Source organism: Gymnoscopelus microlampas, assembly GCF_963454915.1.
Source record: "Gymnoscopelus microlampas genome assembly, chromosome: 14".
Lineage (NCBI taxonomy): Eukaryota > Metazoa > Chordata > Actinopteri > Myctophiformes > Myctophidae > Gymnoscopelus > Gymnoscopelus microlampas.
The window spans coordinates 49,340,311-49,358,387 of record NC_139951.1 but is presented as its reverse complement, the minus strand read 5'-3'; the positions used below and the strand labels follow the sequence as shown (position 1 = coordinate 49,358,387).

At 42.4% G+C, this 18,077-nt stretch overlaps 1 protein-coding gene across 1 annotated transcript in view; it reads left to right on the top strand.

Moving 5' to 3' along the window:
* The first annotated feature begins 1,714 nt into the window (after nt 1–1,714).
* The window catches only part of LOC311060810 (ankyrin repeat and SOCS box protein 12-like), a 19,490-nt gene continuing 3,127 nt past the window's right edge, over nt 1,715–18,077 (top strand). The window contains exons 1-5 of the mRNA XM_084079150.1: nt 1,715–1,787; nt 4,372–4,478; nt 7,877–8,173; nt 12,365–12,576; nt 14,100–14,276. Of these exons, the coding sequence (XP_083935276.1) occupies nt 4,378–4,478; nt 7,877–8,173; nt 12,365–12,576; nt 14,100–14,276 (787 nt within the window). The 5' untranslated portion in view covers nt 1,715–1,787; nt 4,372–4,377. The remainder of the gene's footprint in view (nt 1,788–4,371; nt 4,479–7,876; nt 8,174–12,364; nt 12,577–14,099; nt 14,277–18,077) is intronic.

The following is an 18,077-nucleotide window of genomic DNA, read 5'->3' as shown; positions in this document are numbered from 1 at the left end:
ACACGAGGTCATAGGCTGCATCAAATGCATAGAGACAGTGCAGTGCCTCCCATTTTAAACCTTATCTTCATATAACTGGTCACTAAAGCTCACTATAAGATGGCACAATGTCTGTCTAATCACTCTGTGTCTCATTGGTGGGCTGTGGACAGTTCAGAAACCTGCCTACCAGTGACATCATCAGTGGGGATTCCTCCTGTAAAGTTAGCATGCTGAAATAGAAGCCATTGTTCTTGATTCATTATGAGATTCTAAGTCATATAATTATGAGAAATGATCTCATAGTTATGAGACACCAAGTCATAAGTAACTATGAGATACAAAGTCACAGCCTAATTATGATATGCTTCATTATGATTTAGTGAGTCATTATTATGAGAAAGAATGTCATTGTATGTCAATTGATTTTCTTTTTTCTTTCATCACATTGGTGGAAATGGGTTTCCATACATTTACATTGCCAAAGCAATATGGTAAAATAAATAATCCAAACTATAAGAAATCAAGAAGAACAATAAAATGTCTAGAGTTGTGTCACATTGCAACTAGCTTATGAATATTGTGTATTTTTATTAATTCATTTACGGTTGTGTTGAGTGTTAATGGGACAGACAGACAGACAGACAGACAGACAGACAGACAGACAGAGTCTATGCATAGGCATGTTGCATGGAGTATGGTTGCTGTAGCCACCACTTGTCGGTAGGGGGCGCAAACCGTTGGTTTTTAACTGCCTGGCAGAAACAACAAGGAAGAAAACACACCACCGTCCCATAGGCCGCAGGGATGGTCGCGCTGTGATTGGCTGGTCAGCTGCCAGGCGACCGCCCCGTTCATTTAGAGTGTGAGTCAGATCAAATAATAACTATTTGATAAATAATTGACTAGTCTGTAATAACAAACTATTGGAGGTTTATAATAATGGGTCAGACAATAACTACAATGAAACAGATGTGTTTGAGAAATGAAACGTTTATAAATATAATAATAATAATAATAATAATAATAATAATAATAATAATAATGATAATAATAATAATAATGATGAACGAATCAATTACTCCCATTTTTAAATAAAATAATTAAATAAATTACACAAAATTATATGAAATGAAATCACATTCAATTACATAAAATTAAACAGCACCAACAGTTGCCCTGACAACAGCTCTGGTCCAGGAGCCAGTTGTTGCACCACCTCACACTAAATTCAAACTTAGTCTAGTTAAAGCTTAAATGTCTTTTACAAAGCCATCCATCTCTGTAGAATACACGTGTTGTGCAGAAAATAAAATATATCCTCCAGATGGAAATTATTGTATTTGCTCCACTGCGCCCCCTACAGATCTGGTCAATGGTAATTTATATTGACCAGATCTGTAGGGGGCGCAGTGGAATAGAATAAATAATTTTCCATCTGGTGGACATATTTTATTTTCTGCCCATAAAGTGTATTCTACAGAGAAGGTGGTGGTGACAGGCCTCCCATCCTGGAGAATAGACTTTCAACAACACAAAACAGACTTTACTTCGGTGAAGAACGAAATGGTTGTGTTTATTTTGACTAAAGACCGAGAGACCTCTCACGGCCAGTCAGTGTCATTTAATGAGCAGAGCGTTAGAGAGAACTCTACCGCTCTGTACCAGAGGCTACCATGACAACCAACCAGCCAATCACGGTAGGACCGGCCCGTCCCCTCCGGCCTATGGGATGCAGACTGATCCATTTAGAGCGAGAACAGCAGCGATGGGAAGAAGAGCGTCAGACTGATCAACATCATTCTGAGGTAAACAAATAAAACTACAAATATACCGTCGCATTAATAATGACCCGCATTTGTAGTCTTTGTTTTTAAACATCATTATCGTTGATAATATTAGCGGTATAGCGATATGTGTGTCGTTTAATCCTAGCTAAATGTATGTGGCAATACAGGAAGAGGCGAAAACAGCAGATCTACAAGCTCACAACAACGTGACAAGTTGAGAGCTTGTAGATCTGCTATTTTTGGTGAGCAACACGGCCATACGACAGATTATAAATGAAGCATATAGGCTGGTTGTTGATGGACAGACATTCACAGTATCTAAGTACTTTTACTCAGGATGGACAGACAGTTAGTACATTTACTCAGGATGGACAGACAGTAACTTGAGTACATTTACTCAGGATGGCAAAGACAGTTAGTACTTTTACTCAGGCTGGACAGAGACGGTGTTATTTGAGTACTTGTACTCAAGTAGTTTGCTTTAAGCACACTTTAGATTTAGGCTACTTTTACTCTATTTGAGTATTATTCCGTTGTATTAAAGCAGGGGTCTTCAACGTTTTCAGGCCAAGGACCCCCTAGCTGAGAGAGAGATGAAGCAGGGACCCCCCTCTATATCGTATAAAATTGTGTTTCAGATTCAACTTTTTTTGTTTACGTGGTCTGCTCTTTTTTTTTACCTCTTACGCCTCTTTGCAAAAAAATAGCAGATCTACAAGCCCACAACGCCTCGCAGCGCGAGGCGTTGTGAGCTTGTAGATCTGCTATTTTTGGCTAAAGTTCTCCTCAGAAAAGGGGTGCTAGGGTTCAAGTGGTTATTGTAAAATAAAAAAATTATATCACACAAAGATTTGGCAGACCCCCCTGTAGTAACTCTGAGGACCCCCTAGGGGTCCCGGACCCCCTGTTGAAGACCCCTGTATTGAAGTGATGATAAATGATGATGGGGTGATGATGATGATGTCAGTGCATTGAGGACTCTTAGCTGGAATACAGGAAGGGAAGGTTGGGCACTAGGGGCATCTGGGCACCATGTTTGGGGTGAAGAAGAGTGGGCACCAGGAAGAGTCAAGTGGGTACCAGGCCTCGGAAGACTATTTGAAATGCGGTCCCCGTGTAGCCTACTCAATTCTGGTCTTTAAGATACTCAGAGGATCAGTGTCCAGATATCTGAGGAGTGAGCGATGCCCATGGGGCATAACAACACCAGAGGGAGATCATCTGACCTCGTTCCCCCAAAATTTGGCTCAAACATGGGTAGATTAGATTAGATTAGATTAGATTAGATGTCTTTATTATCCTCAAGGGAAAATAGTTTTGCTCAGGTCAATGCATACATTCAACAAGACAATACATAAATAAACACCACAATAACACCCAGCAAAGTACTTAAATTCTATAAAAGAAGGGTAAACATGTTTGAAAAATTAAAACACTTAAAATGATCTTACACCACGGTTTAAGTGCTCAATAATGTCTCGCACACCTGTGTGGTTGAATCTCTTCATTCTTCATCATCATCATCATCCTCATCATCATCATCATGTGTAATTATGTATTTAGTGAGGATGTCATGTTGATAATGTCATTTTATATAATGCTCTCAGAGTTGGAAATAAGGACATGAAACCCAACTCTTAAGTCAATAAACAGGATGTCTGCCTTTATGCTTTGGTTCTAGAATATCAAGTCCTTTATGTTTTGGTTATAGATAGGATGCTTTGGTTATAGCTAGAATATCAAGTCATATTGTTCCCGGTGCAATGAGGTTCAACGCATCGCAACGCGAGCCTGCCGACATATTGATTGGCTATTTTCATTAATTTGTCATTCAACAAAGTATATAAGGGCTTAACCACATGGTCCATAGCGTCCCTATGCTGGGTTAAAGGAGACATCCGGTCATTTTAAGTGTTATGTTTGATGTGTGTCAAATCACTTACCAACGTAGGAATGAAAATCGCGTGACTCCACAGATCCCCCTATCGACCCCCACCGTTGTCATGATAGTAGGATGCTGGATAGCCCAAATTCGCCTATTTTAACAAATGCAAAGTCTGTTTTTTTGCTTCTAGTACTCATTGTTGAGTCCCATGATAATGTAACAGGCGCTAAAACTCCGAGAAGCTAACGGCTAATAACAGAACGAGCTAATGCTGGGGCTGCTTATCTCTCTGCATGGCAGCCCCAGGTTGCCAGGTCGGGAGAGAAACCAGCAACCAGCATTAGCTCGTTCTGTTATTAGCCGTTAGCTTGTCGGGAGTTTTAGCGCCTGTTACATTATCATGGGACTCAACAATGAGTACTAGAAGCAAAAAAACAGACTTTGCATTTGTTAAAATAGGCGAATTTGGGCTATCCAGCATCCTACTATCATGACAACGGTGGGGGTCGATAGGGGGATCTGTGGAGTCACGCAATTTTCATTCCTACGTTGGTAAGTGATTTGACACACATCAAACATAACACTTAAAATGACCGGATGTCTCCTTTAAACATTCGACCCCCCCCAAAAAAGTCTAACATTTTTGGTTATTTAGTGCTAAGCTGTGTGTGTGTGTGTGTGTGTGTGTGTGTGTGTGTGTGCGTGTGCGTGAAACAGGTCTATATGCTCCATTTCCAGACCACCAGAGAAGAGTCATCAGAAGACGAAGGTGCTGTCTGGGCCATCCAGCATCTCAGAGAGGCGGTGCTGAATGATGACTGCAGGTAAGGGTGGGTTGGGTTGGGTGTTGGATGGGTTGGTTTGGTTCCAAAGTTGGTTCCAAGTTATATGGCTTAACGATTTCATGGTGTTTTTGGCTTTGAACGTTGGAACATATAGATCAAAATGACATTTTAGTTTGGCTTTTTTTAAGACTTCGTAAACAAAAAATCCACAGGTCAGATATGACAAATAACTTAAGAGATGAATGACATAACTTAAATTTAAAAAATAGTGGAAATAGTCGATCTAGAAGCTCACAATGCGTTGCATTGCGGCACATTGTGAGCTTGTAGATCTGCTATTTCCGCTATTTAAAAGAAAAAAGAAATCAGTCTTTGAAAATATATGAACATTTTTCAACTTGGAAACGATTATGAGGATTAATGTAAAATCATTGTGATTATCCTGAATAGATGTGGTTAGGCGATGATGTAATAATTGCGATAGGCCTAGTTCCAAATAGGAACCGAATCCAAATGGCTGGACACCTGAAATTGAAGGAATCAGAATCTATATAATCCTAATCATTTAAGGGTCCCTTAGGTCATTGGTTCTCAAAGTGGGGTCCGGGGACCCCTAGGGGTACTTGAGGGGGATCCAGGGGGTCCCCAGCTAAATGATGGACAGGAACCAAAAGGAACCAAATGTGTACACTCTCAGAGTTAAATTAACATTGATTTTACAATATGAATTGGGGTCCCAGAGGTATAAATGCCATTAAATGGGGGTCCGTAGCCCTAATGCATGTTAAACTGGGGGTCCTTGTAATTAAAATGGTTGAGAATCACTGCTAGAGAGCCATAAAAACCTTCTCTTATTTGGGTCCCTGGCTTATCTTTTCAAATGGGGGTCCGTGGGGTAATAAGCGTCTATTTGGGGGTCCTTGACATGAAAAAGTTTGAGAACCACTGCCTTAGGTGTCCTATAAATAAAGCTTCACAGTCTATGGGAATTCAGAATAAGGGGGGGGGGGGAAGAAAACGTGACCCAGGTAGGATGCGTACATTATGCCAGACTTACTCGTACTCTATTGATGTAACATTAGTGTACAGGGACTATTGTGTTTGGTTATTTTAAACACCAGTATTTTCAGGTCAAAAGGTTTCTGCATTGGCCCTATCGTATAGGTACCACTAATTATACTCGGGTCTCCCTGTCTCTCCAGCTCTTTAATAAACTCAACATTTTCCAGTTTATTTATGTGTGCTGCATTTGATGCATTTTCAGTTCAGGATACCAATTTTATCCAATCAGGATAGAGAATTCAGACAGGATACAGATTAAACAAGTGCAATTGGAAGTGATGACACAAACAAATGAGCAGACAACCACATTGGAACCGGAACACTATAAAAATGAAGCTGATAAATGGGTACTTTCTCCTGATTGGTTGAAATGTGGCAACCCACCTGAAGATGTCTTTTCTGTTTATTAAAAAGCTGGAGACTCCTGTTACTGAACAAACACTATGTCTATGGCAATGATTACTATCACAATATAGAGCTTTAACCTTTTAATAAAAAACATTGTTTTAGCCAAAAAATATCATTGTTTTCATGTATCATTGTTATCATGTTTTCACTTTCCGCCCCCCCCCCCCTCGGCCAAGCTAACATTGGTCAAGCCTCACGTGACACGTGACAACACGTTGAAAGAGTGTGCTCTGATTGGCTAGTGAGACGCATGACGTATAGCGGCCTTTAAATAGATGTGTCACTTTGAAAGAGTCTGTGTCTCTTTCAAAGTGAGGTAAGACAGGAATAATCACGAAATTGCTGAGAAATGGCGGAGCAATACATTATGTAGACACACTGGTGTCATCACAATACGTAATATAAATAGCTTAGACAGGATTAATCAATATTTGCTGGCGGAGACTTGTGCTCCGAGGAGCACATTTTCTAGTATTACATATTGTCACGTGTCACTTGACCAATGTTAGCTTGATCCCGTTAGCTTGACCAATGTTACCTCACTTCCAAAAACATAAATGTTTTTTGGAAGTGACACACCTATTTATAGGATTTTATTTCGTCATGCGTCTCGCTAGCCAATCAAAAGCATTGGTGACAACATATTGTCACGTGTCACGTGAAGCTTGACCAATGTTAGCTTGGCTAGGGGGGGGGGGGGGGGACACGCAGCGTGACGGGAACGAAAACATACTCTCCACCTCTGCCGGAGACAATAATGCCTAGTAATGCTCAAAAGAATAAAGATGCTTATTTATCTGAACATTTAGCCTATTTTTAGCGGCGCTAGCCGCTCTATACCTTTAGGTATAGAGCGGATCCTGCTCTATACCTGACTTTGTCCGTGTGCGTCAACGTTCTGATTGGTCAGGTGCGTACGTCAACAAAGTGATTGGTCAAGCTTCACGTGACACGTGGCTATAAACACATTATAAACACATATCGATGACAAAATGTATCAAAGGCGCCGCTACCTTCACACAGGGTGTGATTTTTTTTTTTACCTTTATGGAACCAAAGGGGAACTAGAAAAAGTGCTCCTCAGAGCACAAGTCTCCGCCAGCAGACTTGTGTTGGGAATGTTGGGAATGTTCTAATTCTTATGTTCTAATTCTTACAAAAAATAGAACATGTTACTGTGTCATAGTAACATGACACAAGTGTCCTATCCGTCCTGTCTGTATAAGTGTCCTATCCGTCCTGTCTGTGTAAGTGTCCAATCCGTCCGTCCTGTCTGTGTGTGTAAGTGTCCTATCCGTCCGTCCTGTCTGTGTAAGTGTCCTATCCGTCCGTCCTGTCTGTGTAAGTGTCCTATCCGTCCTGTCTGTGTAAGTGTCCTATCCGTCCTGTCTGTATAAGTGTCCTATCCGTCCTGTCTGTGTAAGTGTCCTATCCGTCCTGTCTGTATAAGTGTCCTATCCGTCCTGTCTGTGTAAGTGTCCTATCCGTCCTGTCTGTATAAGTGTCCTATCCGTCCTGTCTGTATAAGTGTCCTATCCGTCCTGTCTGTGTAAGTGTCCTATCCGTCCTGTCTGTATAAGTGTCCTGTCCGTCCTGTCTATGTAAGTGTCCTATCTGTCCTGTCTGTGTAAGTGTCCTATCCAATTGTTACAGTATCCGCCATTTCTCAGCCATTTCGTGATTATTCCTGTCTTACCTCACTTTGAAAGAGGCAAAGACTCTTTCAAAGTGACACATCTATTTATAGGCCGCTATACGTCACTAGCCAATCAGATCACACTATTTCACCGTATTGTCACGTGTCACGTGAGGCTTGACCAATGTTAGCTTGGCCGAGGGGGGGGGGGGGGGCGGAAAGTGAAAACAAATAAGAAAAAAAGTTATCTTAACACAGAATCAGAATCCATAACACATTTCTACCGATCCCCCTCCCCCATCCCCCCCCCCCCCCCCCCCCCTGACCGCAGCCTCCTGGACCACATGCTGTGCCAGGAGATCTACAAGCGGGCCATCAACGTGCGCAGCGGCTGGGGCATCGCCGGCACGCCGCTGCGGCTGGCCGCGTCCAAGGGCCACCTGGGGTGCGTGCGGGTGCTGCTGGCGCACGGCGCCCACGTGGACTGCGTGGACGTGAAGGCGCAGACGCCGCTGTTCACCGCCGTCTGCGGGAAGTACCTGGAATGTGTGCTGGCCCTGCTCAGGGCCGGGGCCCAGCCCAACGGCAGCCCCTTCAACAACTGCTCCCCCGTCCTCACTGCCGCCAGGTAGGATAGATAGATAGATAGATAGACGGATGGAGTGGTGTAAAGTAACTAAGTACATTTACCCAAGTACCGTACTTACATATTTTAGGTATTTTTACTTTACTGGAGTATTTTCCAATTTACACTACTTTTACTTTACTACTCCAGTACACCTCAGAGGCAAATATTGTACTTTACTACTAGTTACTACTAGTACTACTAGTTACTTTGTAGATTTGGATTATTATTACAACACATACATTAACCACTTCAGCCCTATATACATTTCGGCCATTTGAAAATAGCCGATCTACGAGCTCTCAATGCGTCGCGATGCGACGCATTGAGAGCTTGTAGATCTGCTATTTTCAAAAGGGTTTTTATGCATTTGAAAACTTGTGAAATGGGACATTCTGCATAATAATAAGTCATTTCTACTTTTGGTACTTTAGTACATTTTGATACTAATACTTTTGTACTTTTACTCAATTAAATTTGACGTTTACTTTTAACAGAGTACTTCTGCATTGCCGTATTGATACTTTTACATTTGAGTACTTTTTCCATCACTGGATAGATGCTGTATTTGTCCTTGTGGAAATGCATTTACTGTAGCACCAAAGCAGCCAGGCATCAGGACACAAACATTCACAACACATAAATACACAATACATAGACAGATCACACAATGACATTGACATTGACAATACTACAGCTCCTCTCTTACAGAGAGAACAATAGAATATGCTACCAGTCATAGTTCAAGAGGCATCACATTACACACTTTATGCACAGAACTGAGATAAGTGTTTGTTCAGAAGTCCTATACTTGTGGGGACAAATGATCTTGAAGCCCTATAGCCTACAACATTGGTACTTCGTACCGTCGTCCTGATGGTAGAAGGCGGTATTGACTGTATAACGGGGTGTGTTCTATCCCTGGCAATAGCTCTCCCCTTCCTAAGCACCCGGGTCTCATACATTTGCTGTCATACTCTCAAGTCGTATCCCAGCTATCTTGCTGGATATATTAATGATTTTATCCACACGTTTCCTAGGGCGTTGTGGGCAACACTTCCTGTGGATTTGATCAGGTATCGGGGATCAAATCGACAGGAAGTGGATGCCCACAACGCCCTAGGAAACGTGTGGATAGAGTTTGATATAAGAACCGGGAATTTGAGAATCGAAGTCAGTACAGTACTGTAGGAATGGAATCCAGGTTGCTGTTGATGTTACGGCAGGGCAACACATAAGGTTTGACTATATGCCTGACGGACGGACATGCACAGCCACAGCAGAACTCTAAAACACACACACACACTGACTGGACAGAACCACACTGCTGTCCGGCTCTCTGGAACAAACAGCTTGTAGTTGGATCCATCACAGACAAGGCAAAGGAAATACAATAATAAAATGACATTAGGATGCAAGTAAAAATGTATAGATACAGTTGCTTCAACTGTAATGCTTGAATTCAAGGCTTCATGGGTTGTGTATAGGGATGCAAATTATCGATCAATTCATTAATTGATAATTGATAACCTTATCGACCGATTAACCGGTTAACTGATAAGCGGCTTTTTTTTTATCTGAGAATCTTAATTTCAGATTTTAAAAAAGTGTTTTGAAGCCGAGATACAGCCTTTTTCAGTAAGTTAAACAAGAAGTGAATGGAGCGGAAAATCTTCAAATCATCATATCTTGGGTTCTGAACATTTAAAAACATTTTTTTTTCATTTTTCTTTTTCAATTAATTGTTAATTGTTTGATTTAATCGGATAATTTCTTAACGGTAGTTAATCGAAAATCGATTAATTGTTAACATCCCTCGTTGTGTAATTGATCGTTTGGGCGAACTGAATTGATTAAGCAGAATCGTAATGGATTACATCCTATAACGACACCCTCACGAGAAGTTGCAGGTGTCTCAGAATAGCTTGTCTTGGGGCCTGTCTGTGAGGGACCATGTTGGAAAACATCATTCCCAGCAGTTAGGTTGGTTGGCTCCCTCTGGCAGCCAGGTCAGTTCAACTACAGCTGAACCTGGTGTTATAACACATCTACATCAACACACAGCGCCCCCTGTGTACCCCTCTGTAAGCTTCTTCAGAAGCATAGCGAAGCCCATTCCCACCTAGTCTCGCGTAGCCAGACCCAACTGAAAATGAAAAAAAGCGACCTCTGCTATTTGTTATATTGTCTGTTGGGTCTGGCAGGAAGCAAACGTAACACCAGTGCGCAAGGAAACCGGGGTTTGTGTCTGCCTTCAGCGCATCACTTCCGGTTGGTGCGACTATGTTTTCATTCCCACTAACAATATTTCTACACGGAACACTAACACCACTTCTCCCAGAGAACATGGATGGTTTTGGTTATAAGCCCACTTGTTTCTATGACGAAAGAGTAAGTTAAAATGTGAATATCTTTCTGTGGTTTTGTCTGCTCCGCGGACGCTATTGTTAAATTAGTTTCGGCTAGTTTCGAGGGGGGAAGGGTGGACGGACACGTGAATCCCGCCCACTACATTTGATTGGGTAAAGCGCGGCCTGCTTCCTGATCTGAAGGCACACCCACTTGAAACCAATGCGCACGGGTTGTCAACACGGCTACCGACAGATTCCAACGCAGAGCAGAATCTGTTCTTGAGAGATTAATTCCCACCTAACCAGAGCCAGCATAGCAGACCTGACCATGCCCCACGTTCAGTTCACCACTGACATGGGACAAAACGCTCATTTAGATTTGGAGGAGCAGTGAACTGGAACTCGCTGCCCCTGACTATAAAGAGCACCAGCAGCAGCCTTTCTCCTTTTTAAGATAAGGGTCAAAGCATGGCTTTTAGAAAACGTTGCGGAATAGTAGGGTCACTTATGTCATTGGTTCTCAAAGTGGGGGTCCGGGGACCCCCAGGGGTACTTGAGGGGGTTCCAGGGGGTCCCCAGCTAAATGATGGATAGGAACCAAATGGACCTTTATGGGTCTGTAACTCTGAGAGTGTACAAATGGAACTAAATTAGTTCCATTTGTACACTCTCAGAGTTACATTAACATTGATTTTACAATATGAATTGGGGTCCCAGAGATAGAAATGCCATGAAATGGGGATCCGTAGCCCTTATGCATGTCAAACTGGGGGTCCTTGAAAACAGCTAGAGCCGTAAAAATCTTCTCTTATGGGGGTCCCTGGCTTATCTTTTCAAATGGGGGTCCGCGGGCTAATAAGTGTCAATTTGGCGGACCTTTGGGCAAGTAGAACGTGACATGAAAAAGTTTGAGAACCACTGACTTATCCTAGCAACGTGATTATTTGTACATATGTATTTATGCTGTAGGTAGTGTAGCTATTGATAGTATTAGTTATTACTGTTCTGTCTACCTGTATGTTTTCTTGTTGCAATGTTGTTTGTCTCAGACCAAGGACTGCAAGAAGTCGCAAGACTTTTCTGTGTCTGTACTCTGTATCCTTGACGTTTCTACGATGAACATGATGTAACAATATGGGTGGGACGATATATCGATATCGCGATATATCGCCATACTTTCTCCCGCGATAAATAATCGATATACTGTCGGAAAAAATCGATATTATTTTTTTTTTTTGTTTTTGTTTGTGATACGTTATTTTTCCGACTCTGTATTTGTGTAATGATGATTTTGAACTGTTTGGTGCTATTTTACGTGTTTATGAATTGAATACAAGGACTATCGTGATATATATCGTTGGTGAAATTTCATGCAATATATCGTGATATCGCAATATATCGAATATCGCGATATTATCGTTATCGAGGGCCTAATATCGCAATAGATATCGTATCGTGAGATACCCATACCGTCCCACCCCTATGTAACTTGTGTTTTTTTCCTGTATAACGTCTTAACACATTGGGTACAACCGTGGAGTGCCAAAACCGTATATATACGTTTTTTGATTTTTTTTTTTTTTTTTTTTCACTTTTTTTTTTTCTTCCCTTCACAGCACCAGGAGATATCATTTTCCGAAGATTTAGACTCCAATCCACTTCCTGGTTAACTTATGACTTCAAAAGCCTGTATCTCGGCTCCTAAAAAATGGTTAAAAATCCTGGCACTCAACGTACATTTTTTTAATAAACCTCTGGCACCCCAAGTGTTAATAAAATCAAATCGAATCAAACCCCTCCCTCCCTCCCTCCCTCCCTCCCTCTCTCCCTCCCTCCCACCAAGAGAGGGCGACGCCAAGATCCTGAAGGAGCTGCTCCGCCACGGCGCCGAGGTGAACTCGCGCTCGCGCGTGACGCTGTGGGCGTCGGGCGCCAGCGTGTCCAGCGGCCCGCTCTACCTGTCGGCCGTCTACGGCCACATGGACTGCTTCAGGGCTCTGCTGCAGTACGGAGCCGACCCCGACTACAACTGTACCGACGACGCCAGGACGATGAGTGAGTAATGATGACGTCTATTAACCCTATTAAACCCATTAAAACCATTCAGATCGGGAACGCATCTGTGTGTCATTTTTAGATTTCTTTGGCTATCAAAAAAATAGCACATATACACAGGGGTGCACATACAGTAACTGGTGCGCAGGTGCGCATGCGCACCCAAAATAAATAATGTGCACCACATCAGACGACGCGAGGCGCTTTTGCGTACCAACAGCTGGGACAGGAATTTCCAAGCTTTTATTTTTTAGCAAAAATATAAAATAAAAGCCTAGAGATCGAGGCTAGGAATTTACTTCCTGAAGCCACACTCACACACTCTTGCTAAAGCACGCGTCGGCCCCATGTACAGCCATTAGGCGCAGGGGAAGGGGACGCATGCTGCACGTGCTTGTGTTATTGTTGCTTCGCGTCGCCTCGCATCGCCTCGCTGCGTGCACGCAGCCAGCAGCGGCTGTTAGAGGCACTCTTCACCGATGATGAACGCACCATAACGGTGCCGTGAACGTCCAAATCTGGCGGATAAAAGCAGTGCAGCACAGGGCACAACCTTGGGGGCTTCTCCTAACGGCGTATGAGAAAAAAAAAACGGCGAAAATCGCGGAATTTGGAAGCAGAGCGTCTGTCCGGGGCTTCAGTGCGGCTGCAGAGTTCATGTGCAGGGCTGGGCTGAAGCAGTGCTGTTATGTGCACCCCTGCATATACAAGCTCGGCACAGAGTGCCGCGCTACGAGCTTGTAGATCTGCTATTTTCGCCTGATAGCGTCCATATGATGTACAGTATGCTGAAGATTACTATGTATTGTATGGTTTAAGTGTATTCCTTTTAGGAGACACTGTGTAACATACAAGATATGAGAGATGTTTAAAGTCATATCGTGGAACCTTTTCAATTCATTAAAAGTTGTCTTTTATATCGTTACTGTCTGTAAACCTCACACAGTATGTCCGAAACTGTTTTCAGGATGCAAATTCAAAAGTATCAAAAATGGCAGATCTACAAGCTCAAAACACGCGGCGAAGCAACGCGTTTTGAGCTTGATCGGTGACAGCAGCGATACAATGTTTCAATGGTATAATTTTAACCCATTGAGACCTGAAGCTACATGTCTCCTAAATCTCAACTTTTCTGAAAAACCTATGTTTCTATATCAGTGGTGCTCAATCTTTTTCATGTCAAGGACCCCCAAAATGATATGTATTTGGCCGCGGACCCCCATCAAAATATGTTGTTCCAGGGACCCCCCAGAAGCAAAGATTTGAGTTAAAAACCGTTCGCTTTAAAAATATATATATATTCAAAGATTTGCACACATTTTCACGAATTTTCAAAAATAGCAGATCTACAAGCTCATAGCGCGGCACTCGGTGCCGCGCTATGAGCTTTGTATATCTGCTATTTTTGAATAGCCAAAGTGTAAAATAATGCTTTTTAACTCAAATCAAAAAATGACACAGTTCCAGGCCTCAATGGGTTAACCACATTCCAGTAAATGTGTTTTTTTTTGTTCGTCTAACAGATAATAAGTCCATCAAGCAGCCCAAGACGGTGTTGGAGATGTGCGTGCGTCACGGCTGTGGCGTGGAGTACGTGGAGCTGCTCATCGACTTCGGCGCCAACGTCTACCTTCCCACGCTGATCGTAGAGAAGACCACCCGGCAGAACGACGCCCTGGAGCTGCTGCTGCGGGAGAGAGGTGAGAGAGGTCATAGTGAAGACCACCCTACGGGAGAGAGGTGAGAGAGGTCATAGTGAAGACCACCCTACGGGAGAGAGGTGAGAGAGGTCATAGTGAAGACCACCCTACGGGAGAGAGGTGAGAGAGGTCATAGTGAAGACCACCCTACGGGAGAGAGGTGAGAGAGCAGGCAGCCGCAGGGGTTGACACGAAGGTCTCAGAGGCACTTGCCCGTCGGGCAAGTACAGGTCACGTTCTACTTGCCCAAAGGTCATGTCCACTAGCCCAGAAAAGTAAATCCTCAATTATAAAATGATTAGGGCTGGGACTCGATTAAAAAAAAATATCTAATTAATTAGAGGCTTTGTAATTAATTAATCTAAATTAATCGCATATCAATATTTGACCTGAGAAGCAATTTCTTTTCAGTTAAAACGGATTTTGGTATATGAGTGAATCAATGAGTGAATACATAAGTTTAAGCAACAAAAAATAGTTCTGCACACAACCGTGTTTTTATCCACGCTTCCATCAGAGAGTTTTTTAAATCTAAATTTTCCATCCACTGGGCCAAGCAAAGCAGTCTGATCGGCTTCTTGTCCCATTGCGTGCACTGGGGTGTGTTGGCTGTTGGTTGGTGCACTGGTATGATCGGTACGCCTGAAACTCGTCCAGTGAGGTGTGGTGCATAAACTAAGCGCGATTAAAATGTGATACATTTTTTCAATCGCGTTAATTTTCTGTAATTAATTAATCTAAATTAATCAGTTAAAGTCCCAGCCCTAAAAATGATGGGTAAAATTTACGAACAAATGTTAAATCCAATGGATAACTGCCGAGTGGCGAGAGTCACTTTCAAAAACCAGAATGAGTGCAACTGGTAGTTAGCATTGTTATTCATAAATAGCCAATATTTAATGAAGACGGAATGCACTTGCCCGTTCGGGCAAACCTGAAAGACGAAAACTCCACCTGCCCAATCTTTTTATTTACTTGCCACGGGCAGTTGGGCAACCGTTAGTGTCAACCCCAGGGTTATTATTATACTTAAAGTTATGGTAAATTAAACGTGTTCTTCTTAAGAAGATAAGTGTTAAAAATATCAATATTTCTGATGTACTCATTGCTATAGAGTGTTTGTTCAGTAACAGTGTTAAATAGCTCTATATTGTGATAGTAATCATTGCTATAGAGTGTTTGTTCAGTAACAGTGTTAAATAGCTCTATATTGTGATAGTAATCATTGCTATAGAGTGTTTGTTCAGTAACAGTGTTAAATAGCTCTATATTGTGATAGTAATCATTACTATAGAGTGTTTGTTCAGTAACAGTGTTAAATAGCTCTATATTGTGATAGTAATCATTGCTATAGAGTGTTTGTTCAGTAACAGTGTTAAATAGCTCTATATTGTGAAATTAAAAAGGTTTATGTTTCTATATACACTCATGAACTCCATATTTCTAACCGGCTACCCAATGAACTGGGCTCCTGCTAGATTGATCATGTTATTTAAGAAGGGTAACCGACTTGATTGTGACAATTACTGCCCGGGGCATAAGTGTGATCAAAAGTATATGACTATGTGCTTAATAACAGACTGATGTACTGGCATAAGCCTTTTCCGAGAGCAGGCAGAAGCTCAACCTAAAAGAAGCTGCATACTGTAGAACATTGGTTCCCAAAGTGGGGTCCGGGGACCCCTAGGGGTCCTTGGGGGCGTTCCAGGGGGTCCCCAGCAAAATGTGTTAATATGGCGTCACAATGATTTTAACCTTTTATACTTTGGCTATTCAAAAATAGCAGATATACAAGCTCATAGCGCGGCACCGAGTGCCGCGCTATGAGCTTGTAGATCTGCTATTTTTTGAAAAATCGTAAACATTTGTGCCAACCATTCTATATATATATATATATATATATATATATATATATATATATATATATATCTTTTCCGCGAACATTTGTAACTCAAATCCGTGCTTCTGGGGGTCCATGGAACAAAGTATTTGAGATGGGGGTCCGCGGCCAAATACATATCATTTTGGGGGTCCTTGACATGAAAAAGTTTGAGAACCACTGCTGTGTAGAACACATTGTGGCACTTAGGCTTGTATTAGACATTGTGTCAGAAAGAAGCTGCAACTGTATGTTGCCTTTATAGACGTTTCCAAAGCCTATGACAGGGTCTGTATGTAGACCTACTGTATGTACAGTAGGTCTTATGACAGGGTCCCAAGAGGAAAAGTGTTCAAAGTCAGAAAGATGAAACAACAGTGTGGGGACGATGGTTTCCTAAAATGTCTCCATGTTTTAATGCTAATTGATCACACTGTTATCCTGGCAACATCAAGAGAAAGGCTGACTGAACTATCTGGAGGAATATTGTGATGAACGTGGCATGGCTTGTTATTAATGAAATAAAACATCGAGTTTATGGCTATATTGGGATCCGATGAAGACAAGCGACCTATTCAGCTTGCTTGGTTTACAGTGAGGCATTGTGACAGTTATACATTATCTGGGAGCCATCTTCACTGCTGGATGGAAATGACCTACATGTAAAAGAGAAGACACTTAAACAAACTGATTATCTTCCTGTCCACCAGCTACGATGCTCCGTTTTGTGTAAAACTAAAGGTTTTCTGAGGCTGCTTTCTCATATGGGTGTGAGGCCTGGTTACAAATCCCCTTTTTCTAAAAAATTGGTGGTGATCAAACTTTTTCATGTCAAGGACCCCCAACATGATATGTATTTGGCCACCGACCCCCATCTCAAAATATGTTGTTCCAGGGACCCCCCAGAAGCAAAGATTTGAGTTAAGAATGTTCGCTTTAAAAATATGTATATTCAAAGATTTGCACACATTTTCACGATTTTTCAAAAATAGCAGATCTACAAGATCGTAGCGCGGCACTCGGTGCCGTGCTACGAGCTTGTAGATCTGCTATTTTTGAATAGACAGAGTGTAAAATAATGCTTTTTAGCTTTTTTTAAAAATGACACAGATGCGTTCCAGGTCTTAACGACTTAAAGTCTGTCGAAACTCTCTACATGACTGGAGTGAAATCCCTACTTGGGGTGATGGTCTCTACACCTAACTTAACCTTTGCCTGTTGGAAGCAGGACTGCCTTCATTGCAAGCTTTAGTGAGAGAAAAGCAAGCCAGGTTCTTCATTAAAAACACAGCAGAGAAATGGCATGCTTGATGCCCCCTTGTGGTACCGTAGGTTCTTCAATTGCTGAAGAAGGAGAACCAGGGGCGGACTTACCATTGGGCTAGGGTGGGCTGGCCCCCTCCAACTGGGGGGGGCCTCCGATTTTTTGGGTGAAAAAAAATATATATATTAATTAATATTTTTTCTTTTTTATGATCAAACATTTTTTTTGTAACCCTAAAACTGAAATAAAGAAACCAAAAACGAAAAAAAAGAAAAAGAAGATATAAGACGTGCCAAGCCCCCACCAGGAGGACGCGTATCGCCTTCGTCCTACTCCTCCCGCCCAGCACTCCCTGATGACAGGTGCCCCCCCCCCCCCCCCCAGCCCGTAGGAATACATGCAGTGACATTCATCACCCTCCTCCTCCTCCCAGACCGGCTTCCCTCCCCTGAACACGGGCCAACTGTGTTTCGCACAGATGCCCGACAAAGCCGGTTGCACCACGGTGGATTCGAACCCACAACCACCCGTGGTGGTGAGCAGGGACTTTACCACTGCTCCACCCGAGGGCCGTATTGTTCCTTTTTTTAAAGTGTTTTATTCATGGGGTTTTCCATTATTGTTTGGACCCAATGTTTTATGCATTTGTGTCAATACA